Consider the following 27,915-nt stretch of genomic DNA (forward strand, 5'->3'; position numbering starts at 1 on the left):
GTGTTTTATATTTGAGAGCTGTTGCTTTGCAGATGGCATACTGTACTTACTGGTTCGAGGATTCCGTCGTCAAAATTTGAAAATTCGAATATTTTAGACCACGCCCATTCAATATTAAAACACCTATATTGTTTTCTCTGAACATGCTGAACGCCTAATTTTTTCAGAGACGGTAGATTATCAAATGTTGCATATGATCTGAAAACATGAGGCAAAACGGATTAGAAATGACGAAGTTATCAAGCATTTTGTGTATCTCGTTAACAAAATTGACTGGGTGATTATGTGACACCGTGACACGACACCTTAATTGGGCACCCTTAACAATTCCCATAATGTTTAACGGGGTAGTTAACGGGGTCACCTTATCACGTGATTAGGTAAACCAATCACCTGATCACACGTAATGAATAAACTCGTTATGCTTCATATCTCGGTCATCTGAGAAGCTACAGTTCTAATTCTTTCAGGACAAACGTAATTCGAATGGCCAAACACAATTCAATAACATTTAGGCTTAGCTTGATCCGACTATCCTAACAATCAAATAAATGTGAAAATGAACCTCCATTTGGAAAAAATGAACGCGAATATTTTTCGAGTTGACAAATTCCTCGAACCAGTGGTGGTACTAAGTCATACCAGAAGGAAGTATTTCAATTGGGCACTCAGTGACTGAGCTATTAAGGCCAACGTTTGCACACTGACTTTTGGCCCACCCTGTAGTACTAGTAGGTACTGAGTTGTACGTTTAGTCGGGATACTGGATTTTCGAGGGGAAAATCAATTGAGAAATGGTATCTTATCTAGCGTATAGTTGGCACTAATTTGTCAGACTAATATAAATAAGTGTGTCCGCCGTCCGGTCCTAAGTATGGCAACAGCAAACAGGAGCCGAATTTGGCTAAACTAAGCCATAGGGCCGATGGGAAAAAATTATACCACAGCTGCGAAAAGCTGGCTTATTAATTTCGAGCTTTTACTTTAAATCTATCGTAATTTTGAGCTTATATAGCGACCAGTTTTTCGTGTTATATTAAGCATAAAGAATAAAGATAAAGACACGTAAACTAAGCAATACACAATATAAACTCATGCTATTGAATCTAGTGACGTCACTGGAAAAATAAAAACAGCAATATTCTCGTCCCACAGTTTAACCGTGATGTCTGCACATGCTGCACTGCTGCTTCTGGCGCCTCTCCAAGTCCAAAATGAGCCTGATTTCGAGTCAGATTATGTTGACTTCTCCTGAAACTGTGTCATGTGATTGAGTATGGGCAGCCACATTAACACTGACTCTTTGGACAATACCGACACGTTAAAATGTATATTGTTCATTAATCAATATTTTGATGGTCCTCTTCTGGATCACGCAAACTTGGGAGGTCCAAACTCAAAATAATGTAAATATTATACCATCCTGACGAAGACTGCTTATTTTAGAGTTGCCGGTTGTCCTATAATATGTAGCACACATTCGTTATTATTACTATTAGACGTAAATTCATAGAACAATTATCAGGATTTCATGAATAATGAATATGTCTGGGCTCATGACAAAACAATATAATTATAATTCAAATTGTTTAGGCTTTAGGGAAAATCTTGTGACTACGAGATTTTCCTAAACACTTCCCATAGAAACATTTTTGAGTCTATTATAAACCTGCACATATTACTAATACTATTAGGTGTATTTACAATATAATTCTAAGCGAGGCCACGTCAGTACTGTTTGAATAGTTAGAGAAAGAATAGCATAGTCTGTTTCTCTACAGGAATGTTTCGAAGATTATGGTTTTAATCTACAAACTTGAGAAATATAATTATAATATTCGGTAAGAATTAATGCTTTTAATTTATGAAAGATCAAAGATGATACCCGCGTATGCCGTATAATATTTTATTTGAAATATTGCGAAGCAACTTGGCTTAAAGTTATAATGTATAACTATAAGACTCAAATCTACAACAATAAACAATGTACCTATCAATTTCTTTTTTATGATAAGTCGATTTCTTAGTTCTTGAACAATATATTATTCGGTAAAAATTGCTCTTTGTCGATCAAACTCTATTGTGCCAATCTTTCCATCTAGATTGTCAAGCTAATTGTTATCTAAGTATCTAACAGTAGGAGATCTTGTGACATGCCTATGCACTGAGGCCGTATGGTCACACTCACAGGTCATTATTACCATTCTTTTATCAGCCGTACTGATTCGATTTGTAAGAGGCAGTATCATAAATTAGATATGATTGTAGGAGGTATTGTTCGACCCGATTCTATCCTGTTCGCGCGCCTTCACAGTTTGACTGTCCACAGTGTTACTGCTACCCATGTGCAACATCAAAAGATACTAAACATCTTTATACGTGATCCCAAACATTGCGTGTACAGAAATTGAAAACGACGTTATGCTCATCAAAGTCTTGTACAGTTATAGTAAGCATGATATGTTTTGAGAAGCAGTGCACTACATGGTTTAGTTTGACGCTAGTCTCTTCTTGATAACTTGCTGAAAGAGTCTTATAGCTGTTGATGTGTTAGTTTCGTTAGTATGGTTTTTACTAAGCTGACAATTGATATTCAAAATCGCTTCCGGATTTAGGATTATGTAGGGTTTCTCGCATCGTGCATCGAAACTATTTTATTAGGTTAAAATTTAAGTGCTGCTCCATGCCTGCGCCTTCAAATTGATTTAAGAGTTGACCTTATATTTACAGTCACAATGGTTTTTATTAACGATGTTTTAGATTGATCTAGTTAGCAGAGCTGATATTAAGTATGCCTGGTGATGTTGAAGTTGACCCAGGTTTTGAACTGTTCAACAAGACTGCGTATCCGAGCTTTGGAGGAGGACCTTCATTGATACTTCCCTTGCTCCTTTTTATCGTCCAGGTATTTAGTAATAGTTTTACATGGAACTATATAGGTGCCACTTTAATTGTCGAAATGTTTATATTTTGTGAGCCTTGAATTGTGTGGTAGACAATTAGTGTGAAAACATAAAAATACCCTGTCGAGAATCGAGATACTAGATAGCTCTTATGTTCATGTTCAGGCTTAAGGGGGCCGGGGGGGGGTCTTCATCAAAATTATCTCGAAATCGACTTTATAGTTGTTTCTGATAGAGGGGAGTGATATCTATCAGCTGCTTTTGGTTCTATCACTATGAAAAATATTGTTCCTAGCCGAAATTATCGCCGGTCTAAGGTCAGCGCTTATTTACCTGGGGACCTCAGCACTCAGGCTATTTAATTATGTTCATAAACATAATAGAGATCCGAATAGATAAGAGATTTTGCGGAATGACAGGCTGAGCGCGGCCCAGTAAGCGCTTATTAGTCTAACTCTATGTAATAAGCGCCATGAGCTGGCACAGAATTTTTTGTCTCTGATTTTGATAAATTTGGTACCAAAAGGTGCCTCTAAGTGTGAATAATGAAAATTCACCGTGTAGCACGATAACGTCGAGCTGTATGTGGGCCTTTTGTGCATTGCATCGCAAGAGTGTACAAAGGACGAAAAATGGCTAATTTATTGCTTAAAATGCCTATAACTCCTAACATATTGAATATTTTGAAATAATAAAAATTTTTGAAAATAATTTTCCTTTAAATCTTAAAAGATTAGTATTAAAAGTTTCGTCTGGATGAGCTGATTACGATGCCATAATAATTATGTGATAACAAATGAAAATGTGAAAGTTATAGGCCAAAAACTAAAAATTTGCGCGAAAAAAGCACGCGCGGCGAACAAGCGCCGTGTAGCATTTTTAGCGAAAATTGCTACACGGTGGATTTATTTTGTTCACATTTTTAGACAACTTTTGGTACCAAATTTATCGAAATCGGAGAAAAAAAGTTATGTGCTCGCGCTTGGCGCTTATTACACTGACTATATGTGTAACTGTAATTGTATGGTATTGCGTTGATTCACGATGTCAATCCTTCACATCTCGCCGATCTGCATACGAGAAGCATTATTTGATGCGCGCGCGACCCAGTAGTGCATCGCGCTACAAGGTATTGCGCGAACGATTTTCAATCGCAAATTCTGAAAATCGAGTCTAAAACTCTATCTTCTCCCACATTTTTTGAGTGATCACCCTGAAACTTTTAGGATATGTTCTAGGGACCATTTAGAAGAGATCAGTCATACAAAATTTTGAGATAGGCCTTTAAAAAATTTTTATTCAATTTTGAAAATCTTAGACCTCAAAAAATCGTTAAAAAATTTTGATGAAGACCCCCCCCCCCACCGGCCCCCTTCATTCATAATTTGAGACTTGGATGAATTTAATTATGTATTCTGCTTCAGGTTGCATTGCTACTAGTGATGTGTTATAAAAACATAATTGAGGAGAAGGAAAAAGCGGCGTTGGTACTGCAAGCTTATACGGCTTCGGTGGTCTCAAAACCAAACAACAATACGACCATCGAGTGAGATGCGTCCAAAATCTGTGAGAGCGATTCACCATCTACTTCAAAACAAAATGAGAAATGGCTTCATGCTGAGGTGAGAACTCAGTGCAAGTGGAGACAAATTCATCCGGAGACTGTATCAATTAATTCTAGTTCTGTGGTTGACTATACTCTGACTTAGGGAGGATTCACATAGTACGTCCTAAGGGGGTTTAGGGGGGGGGGGGGGGGGGGGTGGAGAGTTCAAAATGCTGACATGACGATAAATTTATTATAAATATAATTTCCACATAATAGCGATTTGAAAAATTTCTGGGAAGAATAGGAGTCTGTAATAATAATATGTGAATGGTTCCTCAGTAATAGTACAGTACCGAAGAATACCGAAGATACCCCTAGTCCTTCTTTTTCATATTTGGCTACTGTAAGTTGCACTTGCAGTTACAGTTGTAAGAATTATGTGCAGTGCCTGATCGAGGCCTAGGTTTGGGGTACTACGTAAATCAGAAGCGTTTTATTTATCAAATTAGATTTGAAATATGTTCGTTTTATTCTTTTTGAAAGTTTATTCGTTTAAATCTAACGTTTTAGGCTGTCCTTTGACCATGATTTGAAATAATTATAAAGCGGAGCTGAGAGTCTTCTGTATGTGTGAACACTGAACATGATTGATTTGACCGATTGTTCTACTTCTACTGATCATTCGGCCAGTACGTGCATTTCGACTGATGTGCACACTTGCAACTGGTAGTGGTAAGCTGTAATCCTACAGGTACAAACAACTACAAAGCTGCAGATTGTGTTCTGAGGGTCACGTGCCCAGGTTAATTTATCACTGCCCGGTGATCGTGCTGACATGAGACCACTAAATACAATGAAGCTTTTTATACCATTATCAGCAATAGAGTTGAACCATCGCTCATAGTTCATATCATAGTAATTTAAAGTTTAAACTCTTTAGTTCATCGTAAGTTAAACTGTAATTCAGTCACAAAAATCAAGGACACAAAATTATGATACAATGGGAACAAATTATTCATAATTGTTAACAAAAGATTTAGAATTGTAAACAAAATAATATTGATAATTACATGTATTTGCAAATTACGAAATTAAAAACCCATTCCATTGACAATTGATTACTCACATAGTTTGTACTATTGAGTATCTGTATCAATATATTACAAAATATTTTCATTTGGGAAAACGAATTTGTACCTACCTAATAATGTATAAACCAGTGCTCTTTGGAATACAGAATAGAGAAAGACCGATCAATTAAGTGAGATTGGTACAGGCCGATTTAATGGAGGGTATTCATCACTTTAAAGTTTTCTGCTCCTTTGAATCTGATCATAATCACTGCACCAGTACCTGCCATTTCATTTCCATTTTATCTATTCACCATGCTCTTCGACTTTTCCATTAATTATAATGAAGGAGATAATACCCAACTTGAGTAAAATATCACCATTTTAAACATTCTATTCGATTTTGGTTGACAGTGGAACTCTGATACCACAGTATCTAGTACCAGGGACTAAAGGGTAGTTTGTTTAGGAGTTTTCCTGACAGTAACTGGATGAGGGCCTGATCTGGTAATGATGTTAACCAGCGTGGAGGTCATCACTTGTGCCTGAAAATAAACATTTAATAGAAATGGTGTAGAATTATTGTCATGATTTTAAACTCCGCTATTCCGCTATGATTATTTAAATAAGTTCAGTGGGGTCAATGTTGAAATGTTGAAATGTTGAAATGTTGAATTGTTGAAATGTTGAATTGTTGAAATGTTGAAATGTTGAATTGTTGAAATGTTGAAATGTTGAATTGTTGAAATGTTGAATTGTTGAAATGTTGATAGTTCAATTTGAATTGTGGTAGTTAGTCGTTCTTGTCTGATCCATAAAATGTTATCAAGTCGTCATGCATACTAGGGCAAAATACCAAAAATATTGGGAGACAAAGGATAACTTTACCCAGTCTGCTGTTAGCAAAGCTATGAGATCTGACAATCCTGCTTAAACTTGGCAAGTTGTCATTCTCAATGCTTGTCTGTTTGGTTGTCACGTTGTCACTGATCTGTCGTCTTATTTTCCTGGTCACAGCTCTAGCTGTTTTTATGTCGTTTAATACCTCCAGTATGTCTCGTCTTTCTTCTTTGCAAGCTCGCCTCATTCGGACGTGTAAGTAGTCTGTCAACTGTCATTTTTGGTTTTTAAAGGAAAAACCAGTTCAATAACAATTTATTCAAGTTCAATCACTTTAATATTGATGCTGATATTTCTCATGGAATAAAAACATATTAGCCATGTGTATGTGCTTGTAGTTTTACTTCAGCGATCAGCAATTTTTGCATGTTAAATTTTGCATATCAATTAATGTGCTCATAGTGAAGTGTCCTAGAGGCTGCTTGAGAATTTCGTCGCAATCTTATAATCACCTCGCGTTCCACATCATCCACGTTGGGTTCCTCATACTTGTACAAGCCAGGGTCACTTGAGAAGCTTGTTCTCATATTATCCACACTATCGTCTCCGTCCGCCTCGTCCTCTTCTTCTTCTTCAATTAGTACCGCGATCCTGGCGTCTTCTCTTTTTTGTCGAGATGTCATTATGTGAAGCTGGATAAGCCTCTTTATCAGTGCTATGTCCTCCCCTTTTAGATATGCCTGAAAGTGGAAATTTAGACTAAGTTTCAGAAACATAGTCCTACTGAAGTTTTGGTAAAAATGTTGGAGCAAATCCGATTCCTATCAGCAACTGTGATCGTTATTGGTGTCACTGATTACATCGAATTATCGCTTCAGTCTATCATGCTAAGTTGAAGGCATGGTGCAATGCTTTTCTGCATGGCGCTGGTATGGTGCTGTTAACCATAATACAGTTGTGGAATGTGGTACGGAAGATATAACTACTAAGTAACGGTTAAGGTTTCTTGGGCATGGCCCATGGGAGATGCTACTGGCTTCTTTGGCAGGTTACCAATAATAATAATAATACCATACAGTAGATCCAAGAAATGGTGATTACAAACGTTCACGCCACTGGTTCCACTAGAACCAATTTCAGATAGCACCATTTATACCACCCCTCAATTCTTGAGGGGTGGCTTTCGAAATGTGATCAAATTGGTTTTTAGATATATTGTGCGAGCTGCGGACAAAACTGACGAATAAGTATTAAATAGCGAAGGAAAATATATCAACAAGCATATGTTATGTCAAGCTTTCTGGGTGCTATAAGTGTACAACAGTAGTAGCAGAAGGATTTATAGTTATGAAAGGAATAGCAATAACTTACGATCTCCTCAGTGAGGTAAGCTAGCTGATCATTGATGACCTTGAACTCCTCCTCCTCATTAGACTGGGTCATACCTGTAATTAGTGGGGAATTATTTCGAACCATTTTAAAACTGTTATAAATTTTTTAAATAATTCAACTGATGAAATGTGTGTGCAACTATGTTGTCACTTCAGAAATTGATTTCCTTTTCAAGGCTTCAAGATAAATGGGCGATAACGCATCATGGTGCATTTCGATACATAATAATTCAATAATAATTCAATTTCATCAAACTTGCAGGCCGAGCCAAGAAGATTTTGTATAACAAATACGAAAACCAGTTACAAAACTTAATACACTAAGTGACTGCTTGGATTTGATAAAGAGAATTGGAACAATATACAGTAGAATATCAATATACAGTTTGTCTTTGTACCGGGTACCTCGATATACCGGGCTTCTTCTTTGTTCTTTCCATAAAACTTGTAGTTAATTAGCTCGTGTTGTGCAGGAAATGTGATTAATAATACCGTAGCACATATCAAGCTGTATTACATCTCAATACGACATAATACAATAATACATGTATATAAGGCCCTAATGGAGCTGCATAAGATACGCTTGACAGGTTATTTGAGAGGCAACAGAAACTGGGGATTGTAATCACGTGAACCTCTCTAAGTCTACCGGATTTTTTCTATACCGTGCACTTTTTTTTCTCCTGAGAGGCCGGCTGGTTATATATAGACGTTTTATTTAACAACAAAAATTGTGATTCCTCGTAGTAGACTGATTGAAGAAAAGTAAACAGGTACAAGACACAGAAATTGACTTGACGAAGCTTTTAAAATTGTTCAACAAAATTGAAGTAAGCTGCAAGAGAAATGTAAGGGTACACAGGCCGTACTGCCGTGAAATAATTACCGGTTGGTGGCACTCGCACTTTCCGATTCAAAATATCTGAATGGAACGTGAGTGTGCGTAACATGACACCACCGTCCGTTTCTTGAAACTCATTTACACGTCAATAATAAACTAAAACAAGAGATGGTACACAGCCTAAAACAACCCTCGACAAATTAAAAATATATAGGTTTCTAATTTTGATATCAGCTCGAGGTTTCATCAGGTCATTAAAATTATATTAGTGATGGCCATTTTGTCAGTTATCGATTACGACAAAGAGAAATTTAAGACAAATTAGGCAACGATTATATTATAAATCTATTGTATTATTATTCAAATTATATAACTCAATCTGAATTTCAACAGCTTCAGATAGGAACTATTAAGTAATAGGATACAATGAAGTATAGTAGGTACATGGTTATACTTATAGAGTGATAATAATCGCACAACTGACGTACAGATAAATGCATGGCCGGATGACTAGTGACTAGGGATTCCAAGGAATATTTACACGAATGAGGTCAATGTTAAGGCCTGAGTACAACAGAGGTCTGCAGCAACACTAACATGGAAATGTATCAGAATATTTCCGCTAGGAACTAAAATTTTAAATCTAGGTACTAAATATGAGGACTTGTAAAGCAGGAGCAAAGCTAGGCTTGCGTGAAAATTAACCACATTTATATTATGCTGAATCATATTAATATTATGTAAGCAGTGCTGTCATGATCTTATAGAGGCAATTGGGGACAGGGGCGTAGTTTTAGTTAATTTATTCGTAAGGAAATATAAATGCTATCGTCAATGCTATCCAAAAGTCGAAACCTACTTATATAGTATAAGAGCAATCCTATCTAGATCTAATATATGAGCATATTGTGACTGTAGGCTGCAACTGAGAGTAAATGTATTCCAATTCCCAGTGTACAAGATTACGAATGATCAATATAACTTCTAATAATATCGCATTCCCAATTCCTAATCCACGTTAATGTGCATGGTGAATGACATGAGTGGTGACCACTAGTGAGTAGCTAAGTGCTGAGACACACTCCTACGTGTTATAATAGGATCCACAGTCTTGATGATGTTACAATTTACATCAGCACCAGAAGTAAGGAAAATTGTAAATTTTATGGGAAGCCGCGGATTTTTCTTCTTCTCGGGACGGGCTCAATCATTACTAGGGACAGCTTGCTCTGCTTCACTTCCCTCGGTACGTGGTGCACTCTGCAGCTGATAATATGCAGCAGAGTGCAGACAATAACATTGATTATAGAGTTAGAGCGCGACTATACGGCAGTCTGCCAACTATAATTGGCTGTTGTCTAGTCTGCACAGGCTTTAACTACCTATTATAAATCCATTGACTAAATTCATCTATAAGTATAAGCTAGGAATGACACACTTACGCAAATAGAGTGGTTTCGTTTATATTCACAGCTATCAGTATTCAGTATTACTGAAATATTTAGATAAATCACGTGACCATTAAATTGAACTTTAAAAGATGTGAGCGTGCATTCCAGATTCGTTTGAATGATATAATTTACGATTGATGTCGATCAGTTGAACTTAAATCTTTGGACCTAATGTTTGAGAATAGAAGGACCGTCCTGATTAGTCACTGATTACTGTGGGCGATTTTCGAAATGAAACATAAATTAGTATAGATAACAGAACGTATGTTTACTGTTATCTATGTGGGAAGTAGCCGAATTACAGACACTAATTTCCAATTCATCCCCAATGAAAGGTTAGCTACGAATACTGTGGGGGGGGGGGGGGGGGCTACTGTGTATTCTTAGCAAGACTCTACACGCTTCAGGATCCTGAACGCACGAATAAAGGAGTTTGTTGATCTGCAGGGCTAGTGCTCTGAGGAATAAAAATAGGGTTCAGTCTATGAGGAGATGACTAATTACTAACTAAAGCCTATATATAGTCAATAGGGTACCCGCCCCTAATCCTATAGCACAAAGAGAAAAAGATTCAGGCATATCATATCTATATTCTATATCTGTCGGATATAAATTATAAATAGAACCCCCGTTATACTTATATTGGACTTGGAGAAGGCCAGTTTCAAAAATTAAGCTTAATGCGAGCAGACACTGATAACTTTGAAGGGTCTGTTTACTGTTAGTGCTACTGCTATGATATGAGTAAAATGATATGAACAATTGACGATATCGATTATGTTCCGACTCAACGGGGGGATTGGGAACGCAACGACCATTAAATTTAATGACCATTAATGACAATGTCAGTATTGGCAAAAAAATGCTGAAATTAATGGTCGTTGCGCGTACCCCCCCCCCCCCCCCCGACTTAACACTACCTTTACAAAATCAAGAAGTAGGAGCATTTTGATAATAATGTCTTGCAAGAGTCGAGCCCCACCCCAAAATGAGGGGGCGTGCAGAATGAACAATTACATTTAAACAGAACACATTCTTTAGAACGGAATGATATAAAGAGCACTATCCAATGAGTAGCCTGTAGCACACTACCTACACACTACTACTAGACAGGTACACCAGAGGAACCAAATACACACATAAACCAAGTTAGGCGCTACTAAAATAAGCAGGACTGTGCATTAAATTCGAGCCAGAGTCCAGTAAAAATGAAGCTTAAAGAGCACATTCGTGTTGCATGCGCTCGACCTGATTACCGTCAAGGCTGATTATGTTCTTATGCCATATTTGAGCAATATAACTCCCGAATAGTTACTCTTGTGTGTGTACGCTGCTGCTGCAGCCTGCAGCGTGCATTTTCACGACAAACGAGTTTCAGGGAAATTATTGGCGAATTCTTAATGTGGCCACTGTTACTAACAATTTACCAACTAATCTGGCTACTAACAACAACACTGAGGTCTGAGTAGCTTACTCTAACGAGTCCTAGATGTATCAATGTACAATGCAACCTTAAAATACAAGTACAATAGTACAATGAGCCTGGAGCCTAAGAAAAGGGGAGAGAGAGGGAGAGAGAGAGGGTGTACACTGTACAACTACAAGCAAGCTCATTACTTCATTAGAAAGCTGTCTGCAGCCCTGCTCTCACAAGGTATCTGGATCATAACATATTAGTGGTAATATTGTGTGTGTAATAGAACAATTAGTCATAGGTTCACGCATCATGAGGCTAGGACAGGTGCAACACATGGTGCAGTGTGTAAAGGACTCTGATCTGTAACACTGCAGAAACATTACTCTGAAGTAGTGTGGTAGTTGTCAGACTGGGGATCTGCATGCAATAATTTTATAGAGCTCTTCCTGTACACCTCCTGTACAGTGTACACCTCCTGTACACCTCCTGTACAGTGTACACCTCCTGTACAGTGTACACCTCCTGTACAGTGTACACCTCCTGTACAGTGTACACCTCCTGTACAGTGTACACCTCCTGTACACCTCCTGGTATAGAGGAATGAGAACGTCATGAGTAAAACATGTAAACAAGTTAGCAACTGTCAGGGCTACTCATGATGCACTAACAGCATATTAGTCTAATATTACAATCATCATCAGTCTAATAAAGTGTACACTGTTATACAACACTGCAAATCTACACAAACCTAGCAGGAAATGGAAATAAAGAGACAGAGAAAACGGTAAGACATCACTTTATATAAGGGGTAATGAAGAACAGTGGCATGGTACTAGTACTAGCTGTACAGGGCATATAAGGACAAGCAAAGAAACTAGAGAGCTTACCGCGGGTAGGGTGTGAGTTAAACACACTGATAGCTGAAATATTACCTCAACACGAAAGGTCCGCAAACTATGTAGTTTGGCTATTAAAAGTGTGCTACGTCATGTTTAGTGTCCAACACTTTACCTTATCAGCAGCTGTAAACGGATAACAGTTTAATTCGAGATGGAAATGTGGAATAGTACACTACTAAGTAAAACGCTTTCCTTAACAAAATACAGTAACATGATTTAAAACCAACATTATATCGACCATTATTAACATTTCGTCGAGTACGCAATTCATTATTAAAATTTACTAGCTGGATACGGTCCAATAAAACTTGAAATTGAATCCGAGCGCAACATAGCACAATTTACATTAAAATCAAAGTAAATAGTTAAATTCTGATTCTGTATTGATATGCAGACTTTGTACATATTTTAGATTTTACTTTGACGATCATCGAAAAATCTTTAACACAACTCAAAAGGTATCAAGTCTTACCATATCAAACAAACACAACGCCAGACTGGGCATTTTGAAATCGTGTCGGCTCCTTACATATTGATCAAATCCTCGGGCGAATCTCCGTATTAATTAATTAACTCCATCGCCAAAATCAGGCCTGTACATCATTTAGAACTCTAAAAAAAAACGCCATGAAGGCATCAAATTCGTCATCCGTTGTCAGAGGTCTCATCAAAAATATTCTTAGATTCTGGGGTAAGACCCTGAACAAAACTGCTAAACACTTGAGTTTTGGAGAGTTGCCAAACAAACTCGGAGTGCACTCCAGCTGAATCACTAAACGAGGTCAAGTCAATATCCGACTCCCCATTTTCATCAAAAGTCACGTGGTCAGCGTAGTGACCAATGCAAGTCCTCATGAATTCGTAAAACATGTCCCCAATTTCAACCGTCTGATCTGAAGTCCGCTCTGCTTTCGCTATCTTCGCTTTGTAAAGTTTGAGGTCCAGAGTGAGTTTTTTTCGGAACTTCTTGTTGAAGGGAATGTCGGTGAAGTTGGGGCGTTTCTCATACCGTTTCTCAGAGATATACACCATAAGACATTCTTCATCTAGTGCATCCTCGTCCAGTTCCTTAGCGTGCTGTTTAAGAACAGTGGGTTAGAATTTTCCTTAATCTTATTTACAATTTATTAAAATTAGTTTAAGAAAAGCAGCTCTACGAACTCTCAACACTGTGTAATGTGTATTATGATAATGTATTATGTCAATGCATAATGTATATTGTATAATGTTTAATCTATAATGTGTATTTTGATAAGGGAACCACAAATGTACTGACCTGCTTGAGGATGCCGATAACGAAGGGAACGGGAGAAGAGGTAGCATCAAGAATCTCCTGGGGCAAAACTGGGATGTAGATACCTTGCCATTGTAGAGGGTACAACAGTTGCATTATCGAGTGAATGATAGTCGTAAGGTCACTTAGGTTCTCCGCAATGAACAGCAACTAAAAAGATTTCCTTGTACTCGGAATATAACTGTTGATAAAGGGTACAACTTGACGATAGAATGAAAATTTAAAATTTAATGTTATAGAGTAAGAAAGGGAATGAAAGCAATTTTGAGATTGATTCACAGAAATTGTTATAATGTAAATACCTTTCGTTCGGCGAGAAGATTGATAAATATTTCGACCAGAAGTTTTGATCCCAGTTTAACAAGGACGTAGGCTAGATCAACATGCTCGAACCTCTTCCCTGGGAATTGGAAAACTGTTTTAGCCTATAACGAAGAGGTTGGCTACTAAAAAATTACAGTATGCTCATTACTCCACATATTCACCAACCATCTTGTTCTACTCAGGTCAATTCAAAGTTCAAACTTACCAGCAGTAACTCGTTCTATGTGAATATCGACCAAGTTTCCGATTTTAGGGTTGATGTATTTGACAGTGACACTCTTGCCCGGCTTGGGAGCATTCTGTTCGATGAGTGCCTTGAGGAAGGAATAAGCTCCTGCGCTGCTAAAGTCTCTCAGATGTACAACCTGATGGGATATAGAGTTCATTATCGTGCTTCTACATAACATAGCTGGCTTAAATGAAATAAAATACCATCCACCATTAGGGTCTTAATTTATTGAATTAGGTTTTGGTTGGTCGACTTTCAAAGGAGTTCAAAGAAAAATAGACAAAGAAATTAGAAAAATAAGCTGGCTAGTGATCTTACATGGTCGAATATTTTCGAGAATGTTTCAAAACTTCTCAGTTTAGTGACCATGCAGTAAACCACTGGGAATCTCTTCTCAGGAGGGTTGCTCTTTGCAGCCGGCAGAAATCTTCTACAGTAACCAAACTTATTCTGAAAAGGAGATGGTTTACCTAAATGACAACTACAAGAACTCTGTAGTGATTTTGATTACCCACTGCGAAGATCGTACTGTGTTTAATAGGGTATAATATTTCTTTCTCATACCTGCGCCTGAAGATCAGTGAAGACAAAACAGTAAGTCTCTGTTTTCATTTTCTTAACAGGTTCCACAATGTCCATGTCAGGAAAACAAAATTGAGGAATGCTCAAGGTAACTGAAGTGATATAAATGCTAGTTCTCAGTTTTAACAATTGCAAAAGTATCAACAAAATTTAGGTGATATGAAAGAACGAATAAAATAACTGTCATAAAATTTAATATAATAGCCGACTTACTGGAAGCAGTTTTGTCATCCTCCAGTACCCTCAGAGGAGGATGGCTCCAGCTGATGTACGGACAAAAGTTCTCACTCTTCCTCCTCAAGGACACTTCACACACGAACTCAAAGAGCGGGAAATCTTCCCTTACATCGGTGGGAGTTTGAGGACTGTCCGGATCTTTAACCTTACGAAGCTCTCTCACCCGGTCCGCTAGAAGCTTTTTAGGGTCTTGACACATCTTCTCTTCCAGGAGACGGAGAGTTTTAGCGTCCGGAGCTTCTGATGTTGAGGATAATTTGCCTGGCTCCGTCTCTGAGGAATTTCAATTATAAACAAGGATGAAATCAGCTACTCTACAGATATTGGGATATTAAGGCCTAGGGTTGATGTCAACTTTTTTGGGCACTTCCTGGGTTACGATTACCACGTGCCATTTGAGTCTAAATCATTAGTCCGTTATAGAAGATTATGTAATACTTCTACTTTTACAGTGAACTATCACCAGATAACAAGCAGCAAATTATTAGTTCTAATTGCTCAGAGCTTTAAAAAATAATTGAAAGTTCAAAAGAATCACTATGTTCCAAGACAGTTTAACTCAGATCAATGACTATTGTACGAGCACTAACACAGACACAAATGAGCATGACGCATTTCCACTACAGTTCCTCCAATCCTAATCAATTTGCAAAGAATTTCAATGCCATAGGATAGGAAAATCGGGAAATTTATCAGAGCAGACACTGAATTAGAGCGGCTAAATATTCTTCGGGCATGATTCCACAGTAAACTTATTAATCATTCAACTAAACGAGCAATTAAGTAATCCACAGACAGAATCATCCGACTATAAATCCGTACCGTTGGATTCCTTGACTTCCCGTCGCTTGCTGCCCCTCATGCTGTTGTATAGTACTGAGATTCTGTTCTTTCTCTTCTGCTCTGTTTGGTCTGTACCCGAGAGGTTCTTCTTCTTTTCTTCCTTCAACTGAAAATATTTTGTGATGGGCGTTGTGGATAAAAATCCAAACTTATGTTGGCGATTATTCTTCAAAAAGGACAAACTGAACACCACAAATTTCACCGTATGAATTTCCCACCAAGTACTTGACGCGCCCAGCATCATGACTACAAATTATTTGTCACTAATTGTGCTTTGTAAACTACATATTTTGCCACAAATGTGTTAAAGTCTCAGATTCTTACGTCTAATCATAATTATACAGTATGCACAACCTATTCAAGTGGGTGATTAGAATGGATAACATGGTCGCAGGTCAATTTGAAAGAAAAAGAACTTTTACTTGTTTTATTTGGCTGCAGTTCAAGTTAATACTCATTTTGATGATATGTATTGTTTCCCATTGAAGTCAGCATAATGTAAGGTGGCCAGGTCTTACCTCAGTTAACTTTGATCTAGAAACCGCAAATATTTACGGAGATGGAACGTTTAGGAGACAACTCATTGCAGTTAGACTACTCCTACTTTTCATGACTTTTTCTTAAGTAGTTTCCGTGTCTTTTTAGCTACCACTGCCACTTAAACGTTTAAATGATCTAAACATATTAAAGCGGAGACAGAGCTCCAGATGAAGGTTGTAGACGTTGAATTTTTGAATTAAGCATGAACCGTATTTTCGCGCCTTCGAGATAAAGACGGTTTCTTCATAACTTTAAATTATCAGCATATTTACAGGACTCATGCGTTCTCCTTTTGTTTAGTCTACCTCATTGTTTCGTCACGCCTTCGAGATAAAGAAGGTTTCTTCATAACTTTTTAAATTATCAGCATATTTACAGGACTCATGCGTTCTCCTTTTGTTTAATCTACCTCATTGTTTCGTCACGCCTTCGAAATAAAGAAGGTTTCTTCATAACTTTTTAAATTATCAGCATATTTACAGGACTCATGCGTTCTCCTTTTGTTTAATCTACCTCATTGTTTCGTCACAAAGTAAGATAATTGTATAATAGATCACACACTTTGGATTCAACATTTTGTAATATCTGACGATCTTTTTATTATTTTTTACACAAAATGGATTGCTCAGCACATTTTCTCCAGATAAATACTTCAAACACTTCACATAAAATGTCACAATTTATTCAATCTAGTCGGCCTGTCCAGGACAACTACAAGTCTAATTCAAGTTCAAGTTCCCAACTATAACTGGCCGTATAACTCGTCTTGCGTCTACCTACACCGTCGGGCCGTTTCATTATTTGTCTACTTTCTGTAGAACAATAATGTGCTCGTCTAATTTCGCTGAAATATTACAGAGCAAGGACCGGGAAACTAATCGTTTTGTACAAGAAGTTGACCCTTCAATTGCGTGCCTATATCCCTCTAATTTCATAATCGTAATTAACGACATAAATAAAGAATTTATTGAATTTGAATTTTGCATTTTGTTTTTGGTTTCGTTGAACGGCCGGATTGAATTGTTGGTTAATCTGATCATTGAGAGGTTAACTGTTTATTGATTATATTGTATAATAACTTAATAAGTAAGCATATTGAAGAAGCAATGTCTGCATCTGAACCCCTAGTACCTTCATTAGACAAGGATGAAGTCGACGAACTCAACGCTCTTTTTGACAAGTTAGCATAAGCTATTTTAACTACTCGATTATGGTAAAAATATGCCTTGAAGTCACAAGAAAAATTAGAAAGGCTTCCTCAAAATGAACAAAAAGTAATTGGAATTTGTAGCAACAATACTTATTTAAGGGGGTCTTTATCATAATTCTCTCGAAATTGACTTTATAGTTGTTTCCGATAGAGGGGAGTGATATCTACCAAATGCAGCTGATAGATAATATTCCCCTCTATCAGAAACAACTATAAAATAAATTTCGAGAGAATTAGGATGAAGATCCCCCCGGCCCCCTTAAGATGGAATAGCAACAAAATGAAATTGCTCCAAACTAAAAATATTTTCGAACCTTCATTCAAGTAAACCCAGAATTATAAAACACCCTATGTTTCTAAAAACAACTAGCAATGAAGGTTGATACTCGACAGCGATACACGGGATCCTATCTGATAAATCTAATATATCCTTAATTTTATAATGAATAATACGAGAGGATGTGTTGCAGGTTCGATGACAACGGTAACGGTGAACTCGATGTAGGGGAACTTACCAAACTGATTAGCAATCTCGGGGTCATAGCTAGAGATGAGGTATCATAATTCATTATTACATTTTATCAGCCGTGTTATTGCAATAATTTGTAATATTATTGGATGTTTTAATTCGGTTTGGTTTTAAAGGTTTGAAGCTAATCGTTATAAAACCCAGACTTGATATTTCGGTAGTACACTTATACATTAGTCCAAAATGTTTTAAATCCGTAAAGCATCATCTCTGTAACAGGATTTAAAGAACCTAGTGGACGCAATTGACGACAATTTGAGCGGCACGATAGACTGCTGGGAGTTAGTGAACTATATCGACAAAATAATGGCCGACGATTTTACGTGAGTAAAATGTTGCACTATAAAAGTCCTTTAAAAAACCATAGTTAATAAAAAATATTCGATACTTTGTTGATGCAGTTAAGGGGAGATACACCAAAAACGTTTTTGCTCCGAACATCGATTTTATTTTATATTATGGTTAAATAGACAAACAGAATAAGATTGCACACCTTCAAAATTTTCTTAAAATATTCCCTCATCGAGAAAAAAATATTTTTCTTTTTCGAAAATTTTTAAAATTTGGAGAAGTCTGTCACTGTAATAAAAGTTTTTTGGCTGATTTTTTTACTGAACATTACTTACAATCCGTACAAGAAGCCATTGAAAGGATTATGTAATTGAACGATAAATGACGAAGTTACAGACCAAACAAGGTCGAAAAAATAAAATTTGAAATTTTTCCCACTTCTAAAGTTGTACATTTCACTAATCACCCGGGTCAGCAGATATCGCTTCAAAAATTCTTGTGAGTGTAGCTGATGATCATATCAAACTTTTTGGAGTAGGATTTCTCTCAGATTTGAGTTTTAAGCTATGCAATGTGGCCTCAAACGACTTAGTAAAATTCATCGTAAAAAAGGGCAAAAAAGGCAGATTTAAGGCTTAAAATGCCTATTATAACTCAAAAAGTGTCAGTTTTTTTTGAAATAATTTTTACAGGATTGTAATCAGCTTGGTAAGACGAATCTTTTAGTACGACATTTATAATATTTAAAGACACAAAATTTGTAAAAAAATGTGTACAATTTGTACAAAATTTATACAAGGGGGGACCCTTGTGTTCGAGTTAGAAAATTATTTAAGACAATTTGTCTTCTAAAAGCACCTATTTGGTACTACAAGATTCGTCTTACCAAGCTGATTACGATCCTGTAAAAATTATTTCAAAAAAAACTGACACTTTTTGAGTTATAGGCATTTTAAGCCTTAAATCTGCCTTTTTTGCCCTTTTTTACGATGAATTTTACTAAGTCGTTTGAGGCCACATTGCATAGCTTAAAACTCAAATTTGAGAGAAATCCTACTCCAAAAAGTTTGATATGATCATCAGCTACACTCACAAGAATTTTTGAAGCGATATCTGCTGACCCGGGTGATTGGTGAAATGTACAACTTTAGAAGTGGGAAAAATTTCAATTTTTATTTTTTCGACCTTGTTTGGTCTGTAACTTCGTCATTTATCGTTTAATTATATAATCCTTTCAATGGCTTTTTGTACGGATTGTAACTGTAAGTAATGTTCAGTAAAAAAATCAGCCAAACTACTTTTAAAATGGCCGAACTATCGGTATTACAGTGACAGACTTCTCCAAATTTTAAAATTTTTCGAAAAAGAAAAATTTTTTTTTTTCAATGAGGGAATATTTTTAGAAAATTTTGAAGGTGTGCAATCTTATTCTTTTTGTTTATTTAACCATGATATAAAATAAAATCGATGTTCGGAGCAAAAACTTTTTTGGCGTATCTCACCTTAAACACCAATTTAACGGGATATTTTACAAGGTCGGAAGAAATAGTTGAGGCGTTTAACCTGATGGACGTTGATCAGGGAGGGGAGATATCACTCGAAGAACTGAGAGATGCAATGAAAGACGCTGACGTAGGCATAACTAAAACAGAGATGGATTACATGTTCAGAAAGGTACAAAACTGCCCATTTAAATGTAAATGCCAACTATGTCATTTCAAATCAGTTCAAATCAGTTCCCCTAATCAATTATTCCTGTCCAGGTTGATCGTAACGGAGATGGTAATTTAAGCTTATCTGAGTTCAGAAGCCTACTAAGAAGGAAAGCTACAAAACCAAAAGAAGATAAAGCTGCAAGCTGAGTCTAGAACCTACTGAAACAAAAGAAACGAAGAGTATGCCATCCAAAAATACAGACTAAACTTTCGATCTTACGAAAACGGATATTCGCCCCATTTTTGCTATGAGAAACTATCATGTCAATTGCGATTAGAGAACATCATTGTGTCTTGAAACTCAAGACAACTCAAGACAACTCAAGACAACTCAAGACAACTAAACTTAAGACAACTCATGCAACAATGAATTGTTTCAAATTGAACTCAGAGTAACGAATATCGGAAAAAGGGAAATGTTGCATTCTCAAGGGAAGGCTGTAGAGTGTAGAGGAGCACAGCTTATAATCTCAGGAGTTAACACTGTCTTGGAAATTAGATTAAAAAGAATTTTTACATTTACTACGACTATACAAGTATACATTGAGCAATGATTTTTATTTTGTACAAGGTATTGTGCACATAACACCACAGCAGCACAGAGGTTTGAATATATTAGTGTAATTTTTATTATGTGTAAAAGTAATTACGGGTTGCGAGAGGGGCCAGGGGGTCAAAATCTAAAGGGGTCAAAATCTGACCTGTAAACGATCCATTTAGTATTCGATGATTTAATATTTATCTATCTTGTATACCCAGAATATTTTGAGGCAATCGGGACAAAACAAGTGAACAGTGAACGAGGGGTAAAGTGTGTAACGTAATCCAGTGTTTAACAACAACACGGTCATTACCATTTTGGTGAACACAGTATGAGAATAAAACGTCAGAATAAACATGAGAAGCCCATCAAATATGAATATCATTTACCAGCCATACCAGCACCACCAGCTATGACGAGAAGTTCGTACGGTACGTACTTTTAAAAATGGCTGTACCGTACGTACTAATAAAATTGGTTATAAAGTACGATAAACGGGTTTTCGATGGAAGTCCGACTTTCGTGACAAAATTATAACAGGAACAATTGAAATGGCGCTACGGGCACCTAAACTTATGTCGCCGCATTCTTATTTCCATCATTAGAAAAGTATGACTGTACGTGCTCCTATTGAGTATAATTGCAGTTATTTAAATTAATTTATTGTCTTAAAAATTGTTTAACTTTAATTCGACTTTAACATTCACTGGCCCCAAAATCTTAGGCCGCCACTACGGGTGAGACAAGATTTTCTGAAGAATATTTAACTTGACACATTTTAGATTAAGTTCCTATATAATGACAGTTGTAGGTTTCTCACTCTCAGTATTAGAGCCAATAATCAGTTAACTCACCTTTGTGCCTTTGGATCGGAATCTCATCTTTTCACAAAAATTTAGGATTTTCCACGAGATGACAGAGCAAATTCTTAAAATTAAGAACGAAGTTAAAGAAACATAAAGCAAAATGAGTTGTCAGATAATTACATCCAGTATACACGCTGACACACATATATCACGGCCGTGGAGTTGCTTAATTCAATTCCAATTTCAAAGTGATAACGCAAAGTGCCCCAGTACAGTCCTCAGTAAATACGTAATAAACAAAACCAAAACGTCAAAAGTGTTAAATAAAATTCGAAGCTTGCTGTTTACGAAAGTGTACGAGTACACACTGCAACATTGATATTCTACGCATGCAGGAAGCTTGGATAATTCATATGTGGAGCTAACTTTAGCATGCATACTGCTGAGAAGCCTGAAAGCTTGTATTGTGGTGTAGTTGGCTTGTGGTTAATGGAATTACTCATTATAATAGTACATGGCACACGAGAAATTGTGAAACTGATACGAAAGGTAGAAGTGGCTAAAATTATAATATAATCTTATGTCTTTTTAAATGTCAACATTGGTGGGCGTGCTTTACAGTTTACAGAGGAGTCAAGCAAGTTAAGTTAAATTATTCAAGTACTAGTGTAACCCGGCCTTCGGCCGGGATTTCACTGCCGCAGTTAAAAAGGGTAGGAGTAATTACCCGCTGAGTCAAAACCCGCATTAGGCGAGCAATTCTATTTAGAGTTCCCTCACGTATCCAATAGTATCTGTACCACGACTATTTCACCTCATCACTCCCGTCTTAAACCGATTCAAATCGTTTTAGAAATTAACCCTTATTAACTCCGCACCACACCCGCCTTATATTTGAAAACATTACACGCATAAACATTGTCGTATGAAAGTATGAACTGTCTGTACAGTTTAAACAGACCGCAATCAGTGCCCTATTCTCCTAATATCACTTGTGGAGCTAACCTAATTACCAAAGCTACAATCTACAGTGCAGTAATAGAAAAGAGAGCGAATAGGAAGAGAAAGTGAGCCATTTTAGTGGCTCACTCCATAATGTTGCATTAAAAGTACAAAACCATCAATTAAGCCACTTACCGCTGTCCGATTTTTAAAAAAATTGCATATGGGCTTCGTCAGAGTTTTGTCGACACTATACCGAAAAAACCAGTCCTGTAACTTTTACCGTTTTTTTAATATAACCGACCGGAAATTACACACGAACACACATCTTGGCTTTATTAGTATTGATGATCATAAACTGCTGAAGCCCGGACATTGTGACGCTCAGAACTTACCAGCCTGTATTTATGACAGGAAATCAATAACTACTCAATAATGCCCAAATGAGGTTCAAATTCATCATGAGGCGATTACTCATTGATTACTTATTAATATAGTAAATACAATAACAACAAACAAAGTTGAAAGTACCGATGACAGTAGAGAGATATCAGGGGTGGATCTGGAAACATAAACGAATGGAGTGTCAATATTGACGGTCAAGGGAATAAGCTCTTGAAGATCTGATTCAGATCTAAGGCGCACTCTTCTTCCTCTTCTTCGAATAGGATTTAACCAGGAGGAAATACAAGTAATCATGAACAAACACAACCAAAATGAGTTCACTCAGAGGTATAAACACCTCATGTTCCTTGCCCACGTGGGTTAGAACAGGAAAACATGCTTGACATTACTCATTTAATAAGAATACAAGTTGAAAGCAGTACCTGACTTGTTTTGTACGGGGGACCGCGGTGTAACTTGAGTCGTGTGCAGATAAAAACAAGTGTTTATGATTATAAACACTGCACACCAGTGGACACCTTAACATTTACATTGTGGCTGATGATAACATGACTCATACTAATTACTATGTGTTGATGAATCTCGCTAGATTATGCAATGTTAGCAATCTTCATGATATTAAGTTCGACCGCCGACAGCTATGCTAACTTTATACCTTAACTATTTTTCTTCAGAGCTATTTTTAGAATTACCTAGGAATGGGGCCTGTGGAATCCACAGTGTGGATTAGTCCTTATTTGTGTCCCTTTATCCGCTACACTCATACCGCAAAGATGAACCATGAATTATCTTATCAGGGAGGTAAAAGTAAATAGATAAAAATATACATGCAAGTAAAGATAAGAATAATATTAAAATAATTATAACAACATTTAACACCACGCCTAACTGGTACCATAAATAACTATCCCTCATGATTCTTACCTTGTTAACAGCATTTTTCGTGAGAAAATCAGCACTACTGAAACGTTTCCGTTTATTCTCCTTGTTATGAGGGCTGGGAAGAGAAACTCCTCTCAACAGTTTATTGGAGGAGGAAGGACTAGAGCAGTTGGAAGGTGATGTAGGCAGATCATTTAGTTCGTCATCGTCAGGTCTGAAGCTGACTGTAGAACTCCGCTCCCTGGTGATATAGCGGTATAGTTTGTTGATGTTATTGTAAGAGAAATACAATGGGCAGAGAGTTTGTGTTTACACGACTGGTTGTCTGTGTACATGTAAACCGCGGGTATATTGTTCAAACAACACTACTGTTTACTTGAGGTTTTATGGTTATTGAATCAGCTCACCGAACCGAAACGTCGACGAATTACCATTAAAAAAACAAATATCATACACTAAAAGCTAATCTAATACAATATTACACAGTACCTGGCAGGTTTCAAAGGAAAAACTTCATTAGTCTCACTCTCCCCCCTTTCCCCATCCTGCTGTGTAACCGCACTGCTATCCGAGATATTAGAAGAGTTAGCAGACCGAGGAAGAGTAGAGGAAACAGACCGGAGGACCACGCCTCCGTACACACTACCCTCCACACTGCTCGGACACGTACTGTCCGTGTACGAGCTGGAGTGGGTCGTACTTCCCGTACTACCTCCTGAAACACAACAAAAGTCAGAACTTCTCCAGAGGTTGTTTTTGAGACTAGCTGTGACGGTGAGGTATAACAACATTAATGTTACAATCGATTCCCCGCCATGGATCTGGCATGAAATACGAAAATTGATACTGTGAAAAATCTAGGAAATGATTTTGCAGCATTAGGTGACGAATATGTTGGTATGAACATGCCTTGAAATTAATATTTTAGTATCGATGATAAGTTAAAAAATCAAAGATCTGAACCTATGATTGAGGTCTGAGCAACTCTGTCTTCTTCGGAAGGAGATGGAACCAAGCCAAGTCTTTTATCGATCTCACTACATTCATTAGTTTCACCCTCATCGTCCTGTAATTCAGGGGTGAAACGTCTCATATGGGTGCAAAAGAAAAGTTTCCACAAGCGATGGCTAAATTTAGCACTCTAAACCAATGTTACCTAATTGTATTTTTACTCCTTTACAAAAACTCGTATTAGAAAAATCCTCGATCTTAATATAAATCTAGTAATCTAACAGTTTACCTTAATCGCTAGAGCAGCTTGAGCCTGGTCGAGGCGACTGAACCGTTTAGACTTTGGTCTGCTGATGTGATCTCCGTAAAGGGAGGGGCCTCCGGGCCATAGGGGCTCCGCCATCACCTCTTTTCTGTCCCTAGATGCATCGCGTGCAGACAACCTACAAAATGAAATGGGATTTATAACACAAAGAAAGCCTTAAAACTATTCTCAAGACAATAAACAGCCATACCAAGCAATCTCACTGTTTTCAACTTTCCATTCGTCGAACAACGTGAATGTGATTAATGGCGGAGTACCCATGAAGGAATCGCAAAGCGGAGAGAAACGCACAATACTAGAGCGAGGAGTTATCCAGTTTCACTGATGTAAACTCAGCCGGACAAATGAGATTTATCGATCATGTTGGTAATTAGAAAGCGGAAGAAGATTTCAGCATCAACCATTAGCAAATCCGATCGAACTGAAAGGTAACCGGTAGCCACATATATTATGTCCGCAGAGCTATGTTATATATATTCTCACATAGAATTTGTACAACTTGCTTGAAAATGTAGGCGGGCCGCGTGGAAATTGACGCAATTTACTCAAATAACACACTATATTAAATAACACACTATTTTAGGTCACAAGCTACATATATGTTATAAATTAACGATCAGCAATGATTACTAGAGATTATGTACAGCACGGGAATGAGAAAATAATCAATGACAGGAACAAAGCTTTGTACTTTGCCACTTTGGCTGATTATTTTAAAACGTTACCAATACGTGACAAAATTAAACGAGGTAAATTTACACCGGGAAATTTTCCCGGTGTGCATATTATATTACCACTTTTGGCTAATTGTTCATACCAGTACCTGAATAATAACGGTATTTTTGTTCTTACTCGGGGATAAAACAAGTTCAGCGGTATGAGATCTCTTGACACAGGAGAGAAAGGAACTCTTTACTCTAATGCTCCCTATCTAATGACCTATACCAGTATTGACGGGTGCTTATAGATCACAAAATTAGATTGACACAGCATGCACCGGTAAGACACAGCATGCACCGGTAAGACTTTACGACTGAACTTATCAACAGCTTTAGATAAATGATTTTTATAGACTCTCAGAGTATTAGTATTACCAACTAAACTCTGACTATAGACTCACTAATGTGATTTTCGGCTGTGAGATTTACAACTATGTAGCAATAACTTAGCAATGCCAATACTGTGAAATAAATTTTCAGGAAAATAAGTTCCTCGCCTACCTATTATGGTAATCTTTGAGATATTTACTGGTTTGGATATTGGTGCCTCAGACTATAATGCAGGCGGTGCAACGCCAGTAATGATGTTTTAGTTCATACTTGAAATTTATGCATGTCACTGATATTACTATATTAGGGTGAAGTCAAACGGCTTTTAAAACTACAACTACGTTTATTTGCCACGTATCGGTGCACTAGAATGAAATCTATGTTCGGACTAAATAATATTTACAATTAATTTGGTTACGATTTAAACGAAAAGCTACTAGTTTTAAAGCTTTAGACATTTGACATTGAGATAAGCAAGCACCAATAAAACTTCGCGATGAATTGTAATAAAAACTTATTTAAGATAAGATTTCTTGGCAATAGGTACCGATGTGAATTTCTTTTTATTCGGAAATAATCTTTTAAAACTGAAGAAGAAATGAAAGTAACGTTGCACCGGCCGAAATGGAAATCCAATGCGATAACTTGACTGAAAAGTTACACCTGTTGCTCGGACTAAAGATAACATTAAATATGCATCAGTAAAAAAACATTGATCATGTAAACACACTCTAAGACACATACTATGTACTAGACATAATAAATACGGGCAAATGATGGCAAACAACCACTTGTTTACTACAAACAACGTAACACAAGTCACAATAATTGGGAGAGCGTCTCAACCCACGATCTGAGATCAAGGAAAGAGAAGAGTCGGCACTATATATGAGTAGGTTGTCACGTGGTCGTCACGTGGCGAGAGCGTGTGTGGCGACATGTCACGTGACAGACTCAAACAAGTTGCTGATATCCGGTACAGTGGTGTACAATAACATCCCCACTGAGTGCATGATTTGACGGACATTATGTCTGCATATTATGTCATGTGACCCAGAACTGAACATCTAGTAGAATAGGGTAACATGACGGCATCTACGTCATGTTACCCTATTCTGAAATGATAACGACACTTAAAGTTTTTTTGAATTCGAAAAGACCTTAACTTTAAGTAAATTAAAGGTTGTAGTCATCAAAATGTTAACAGGAATTTCGATCTCATATTGACAATCACACATTGAACCTCTGCCACCCGATCAAATCTCATAGATATTACAGGGAAATGCTCCAAGCTCAGAGGTTTAATCAAATAAAGGAATCCCAAACCTCACGAAATCAAATCGAATCCGTGAGAAATGCGCCAATACAAGATCAGGGATATGCAAACAAAATGCTGCTGACAATTATTAAGACTAATCGTGTTAATCGGTAAACGTAGACAGCAGCCCTGTGATTGGTCAGCATCACCGGTTGAGCAGATCCTTGATTGGACGGAAGTGTCTTCTCTCAATATTGAGTGGTTAGCACGAACCGTGGAATACCACTGATTATTGGACATTAGCGTGGCGATCAAATGGCTGAAATATTTTTGGGCGAGCCGCTCAGCCACTAGTATAAGGTGCAAATATTTCTTAATTGGAAATCTAGGACCACTGAACCCGAAGACTTACTGTACGTACAATTGGCAGGCCTAAGGAAGGAATGTCATGAAAATAAACCATTTATATTCATAACAATTACACGTGCGAAGCTTGAATCATTATACTTGGGAAATGGCTGATATTTAAAGCTAAAACTCACAACTTTACCATCAGGAACTTGTTATTATTATTATTCATAACCCGGAAAGAGAAACTCGG

The 27,915-nt window shown here is 37.1% G+C and overlaps 3 protein-coding genes across 5 annotated transcripts in view; 1 reads left to right on the forward strand and 2 right to left on the reverse strand.

Moving 5' to 3' along the window:
• Nucleotides 1–5,622: 5,622 nt before the first annotated feature.
• LOC134826432 (uncharacterized) lies at nt 5,623–12,484 on the reverse strand. Of its 2 annotated transcripts, none has more exons than XM_063838804.1 (4): nt 12,395–12,484; nt 7,734–7,807; nt 6,875–7,102; nt 5,623–6,067 (listed from the first exon to the last, which is right to left on the reverse strand). In XM_063838804.1, the coding sequence occupies exons 2-4, from the start codon at nt 7,803–7,805 to the stop codon at nt 5,972–5,974; spliced, it is 396 nt and encodes a 131-aa protein (XP_063694874.1). In that variant the 5' UTR covers nt 7,806–7,807; nt 12,395–12,484; the 3' UTR covers nt 5,623–5,971. The 2 variants fall into 2 exon arrangements, with proteins under 2 accessions (XP_063694874.1, XP_063694875.1); XM_063838805.1 differs by having other exon boundaries at nt 5,884–6,067; nt 12,350–12,410.
• Nucleotides 12,485–12,842: 358 nt separating this feature from the next.
• The window catches only part of LOC134826427 (DENN domain-containing protein 2D-like), a 30,471-nt gene continuing 15,398 nt past the window's right edge, over nt 12,843–27,915 (reverse strand). For both annotated transcript variants that reach the window (XM_063838799.1, XM_063838798.1), the window contains 12 exons: nt 24,972–25,125; nt 24,695–24,797; nt 24,221–24,446; nt 23,774–23,972; nt 15,850–15,976; nt 15,004–15,300; nt 14,773–14,882; nt 14,527–14,658; nt 14,185–14,344; nt 13,958–14,055; nt 13,638–13,805; nt 12,843–13,438 (listed from right to left, as the gene is read on the reverse strand). In XM_063838799.1, coding sequence (XP_063694869.1) covers nt 13,007–13,438; nt 13,638–13,805; nt 13,958–14,055; nt 14,185–14,344; nt 14,527–14,658; nt 14,773–14,882; nt 15,004–15,300; nt 15,850–15,976; nt 23,774–23,972; nt 24,221–24,446; nt 24,695–24,797; nt 24,972–25,085 — 2,166 coding nt within the window. In that variant the 5' untranslated portion in view covers nt 25,086–25,125 and the 3' untranslated portion in view covers nt 12,843–13,006. The remainder of the gene's footprint in view (nt 13,439–13,637; nt 13,806–13,957; nt 14,056–14,184; nt 14,345–14,526; nt 14,659–14,772; nt 14,883–15,003; nt 15,301–15,849; nt 15,977–23,773; nt 23,973–24,220; nt 24,447–24,694; nt 24,798–24,971; nt 25,126–27,915) is intronic.
• On the forward strand, nt 17,511–20,646 carry LOC134811820 (uncharacterized). The gene is made up of 5 exons (XM_063818912.1): nt 17,511–17,590; nt 18,091–18,175; nt 18,369–18,472; nt 19,976–20,114; nt 20,204–20,646. Exons 1-5 carry the CDS (start codon nt 17,517–17,519, stop codon nt 20,300–20,302), a joined length of 501 nt encoding a protein of 166 aa, XP_063674982.1. The 5' UTR covers nt 17,511–17,516; the 3' UTR covers nt 20,303–20,646.

Source organism: Bolinopsis microptera, chromosome 2 (assembly GCF_026151205.1).
Source record: "Bolinopsis microptera isolate Bmic1 chromosome 2, MBARI_Bmic_1.0, whole genome shotgun sequence".
NCBI lineage: Eukaryota > Metazoa > Ctenophora > Tentaculata > Lobata > Bolinopsidae > Bolinopsis > Bolinopsis microptera.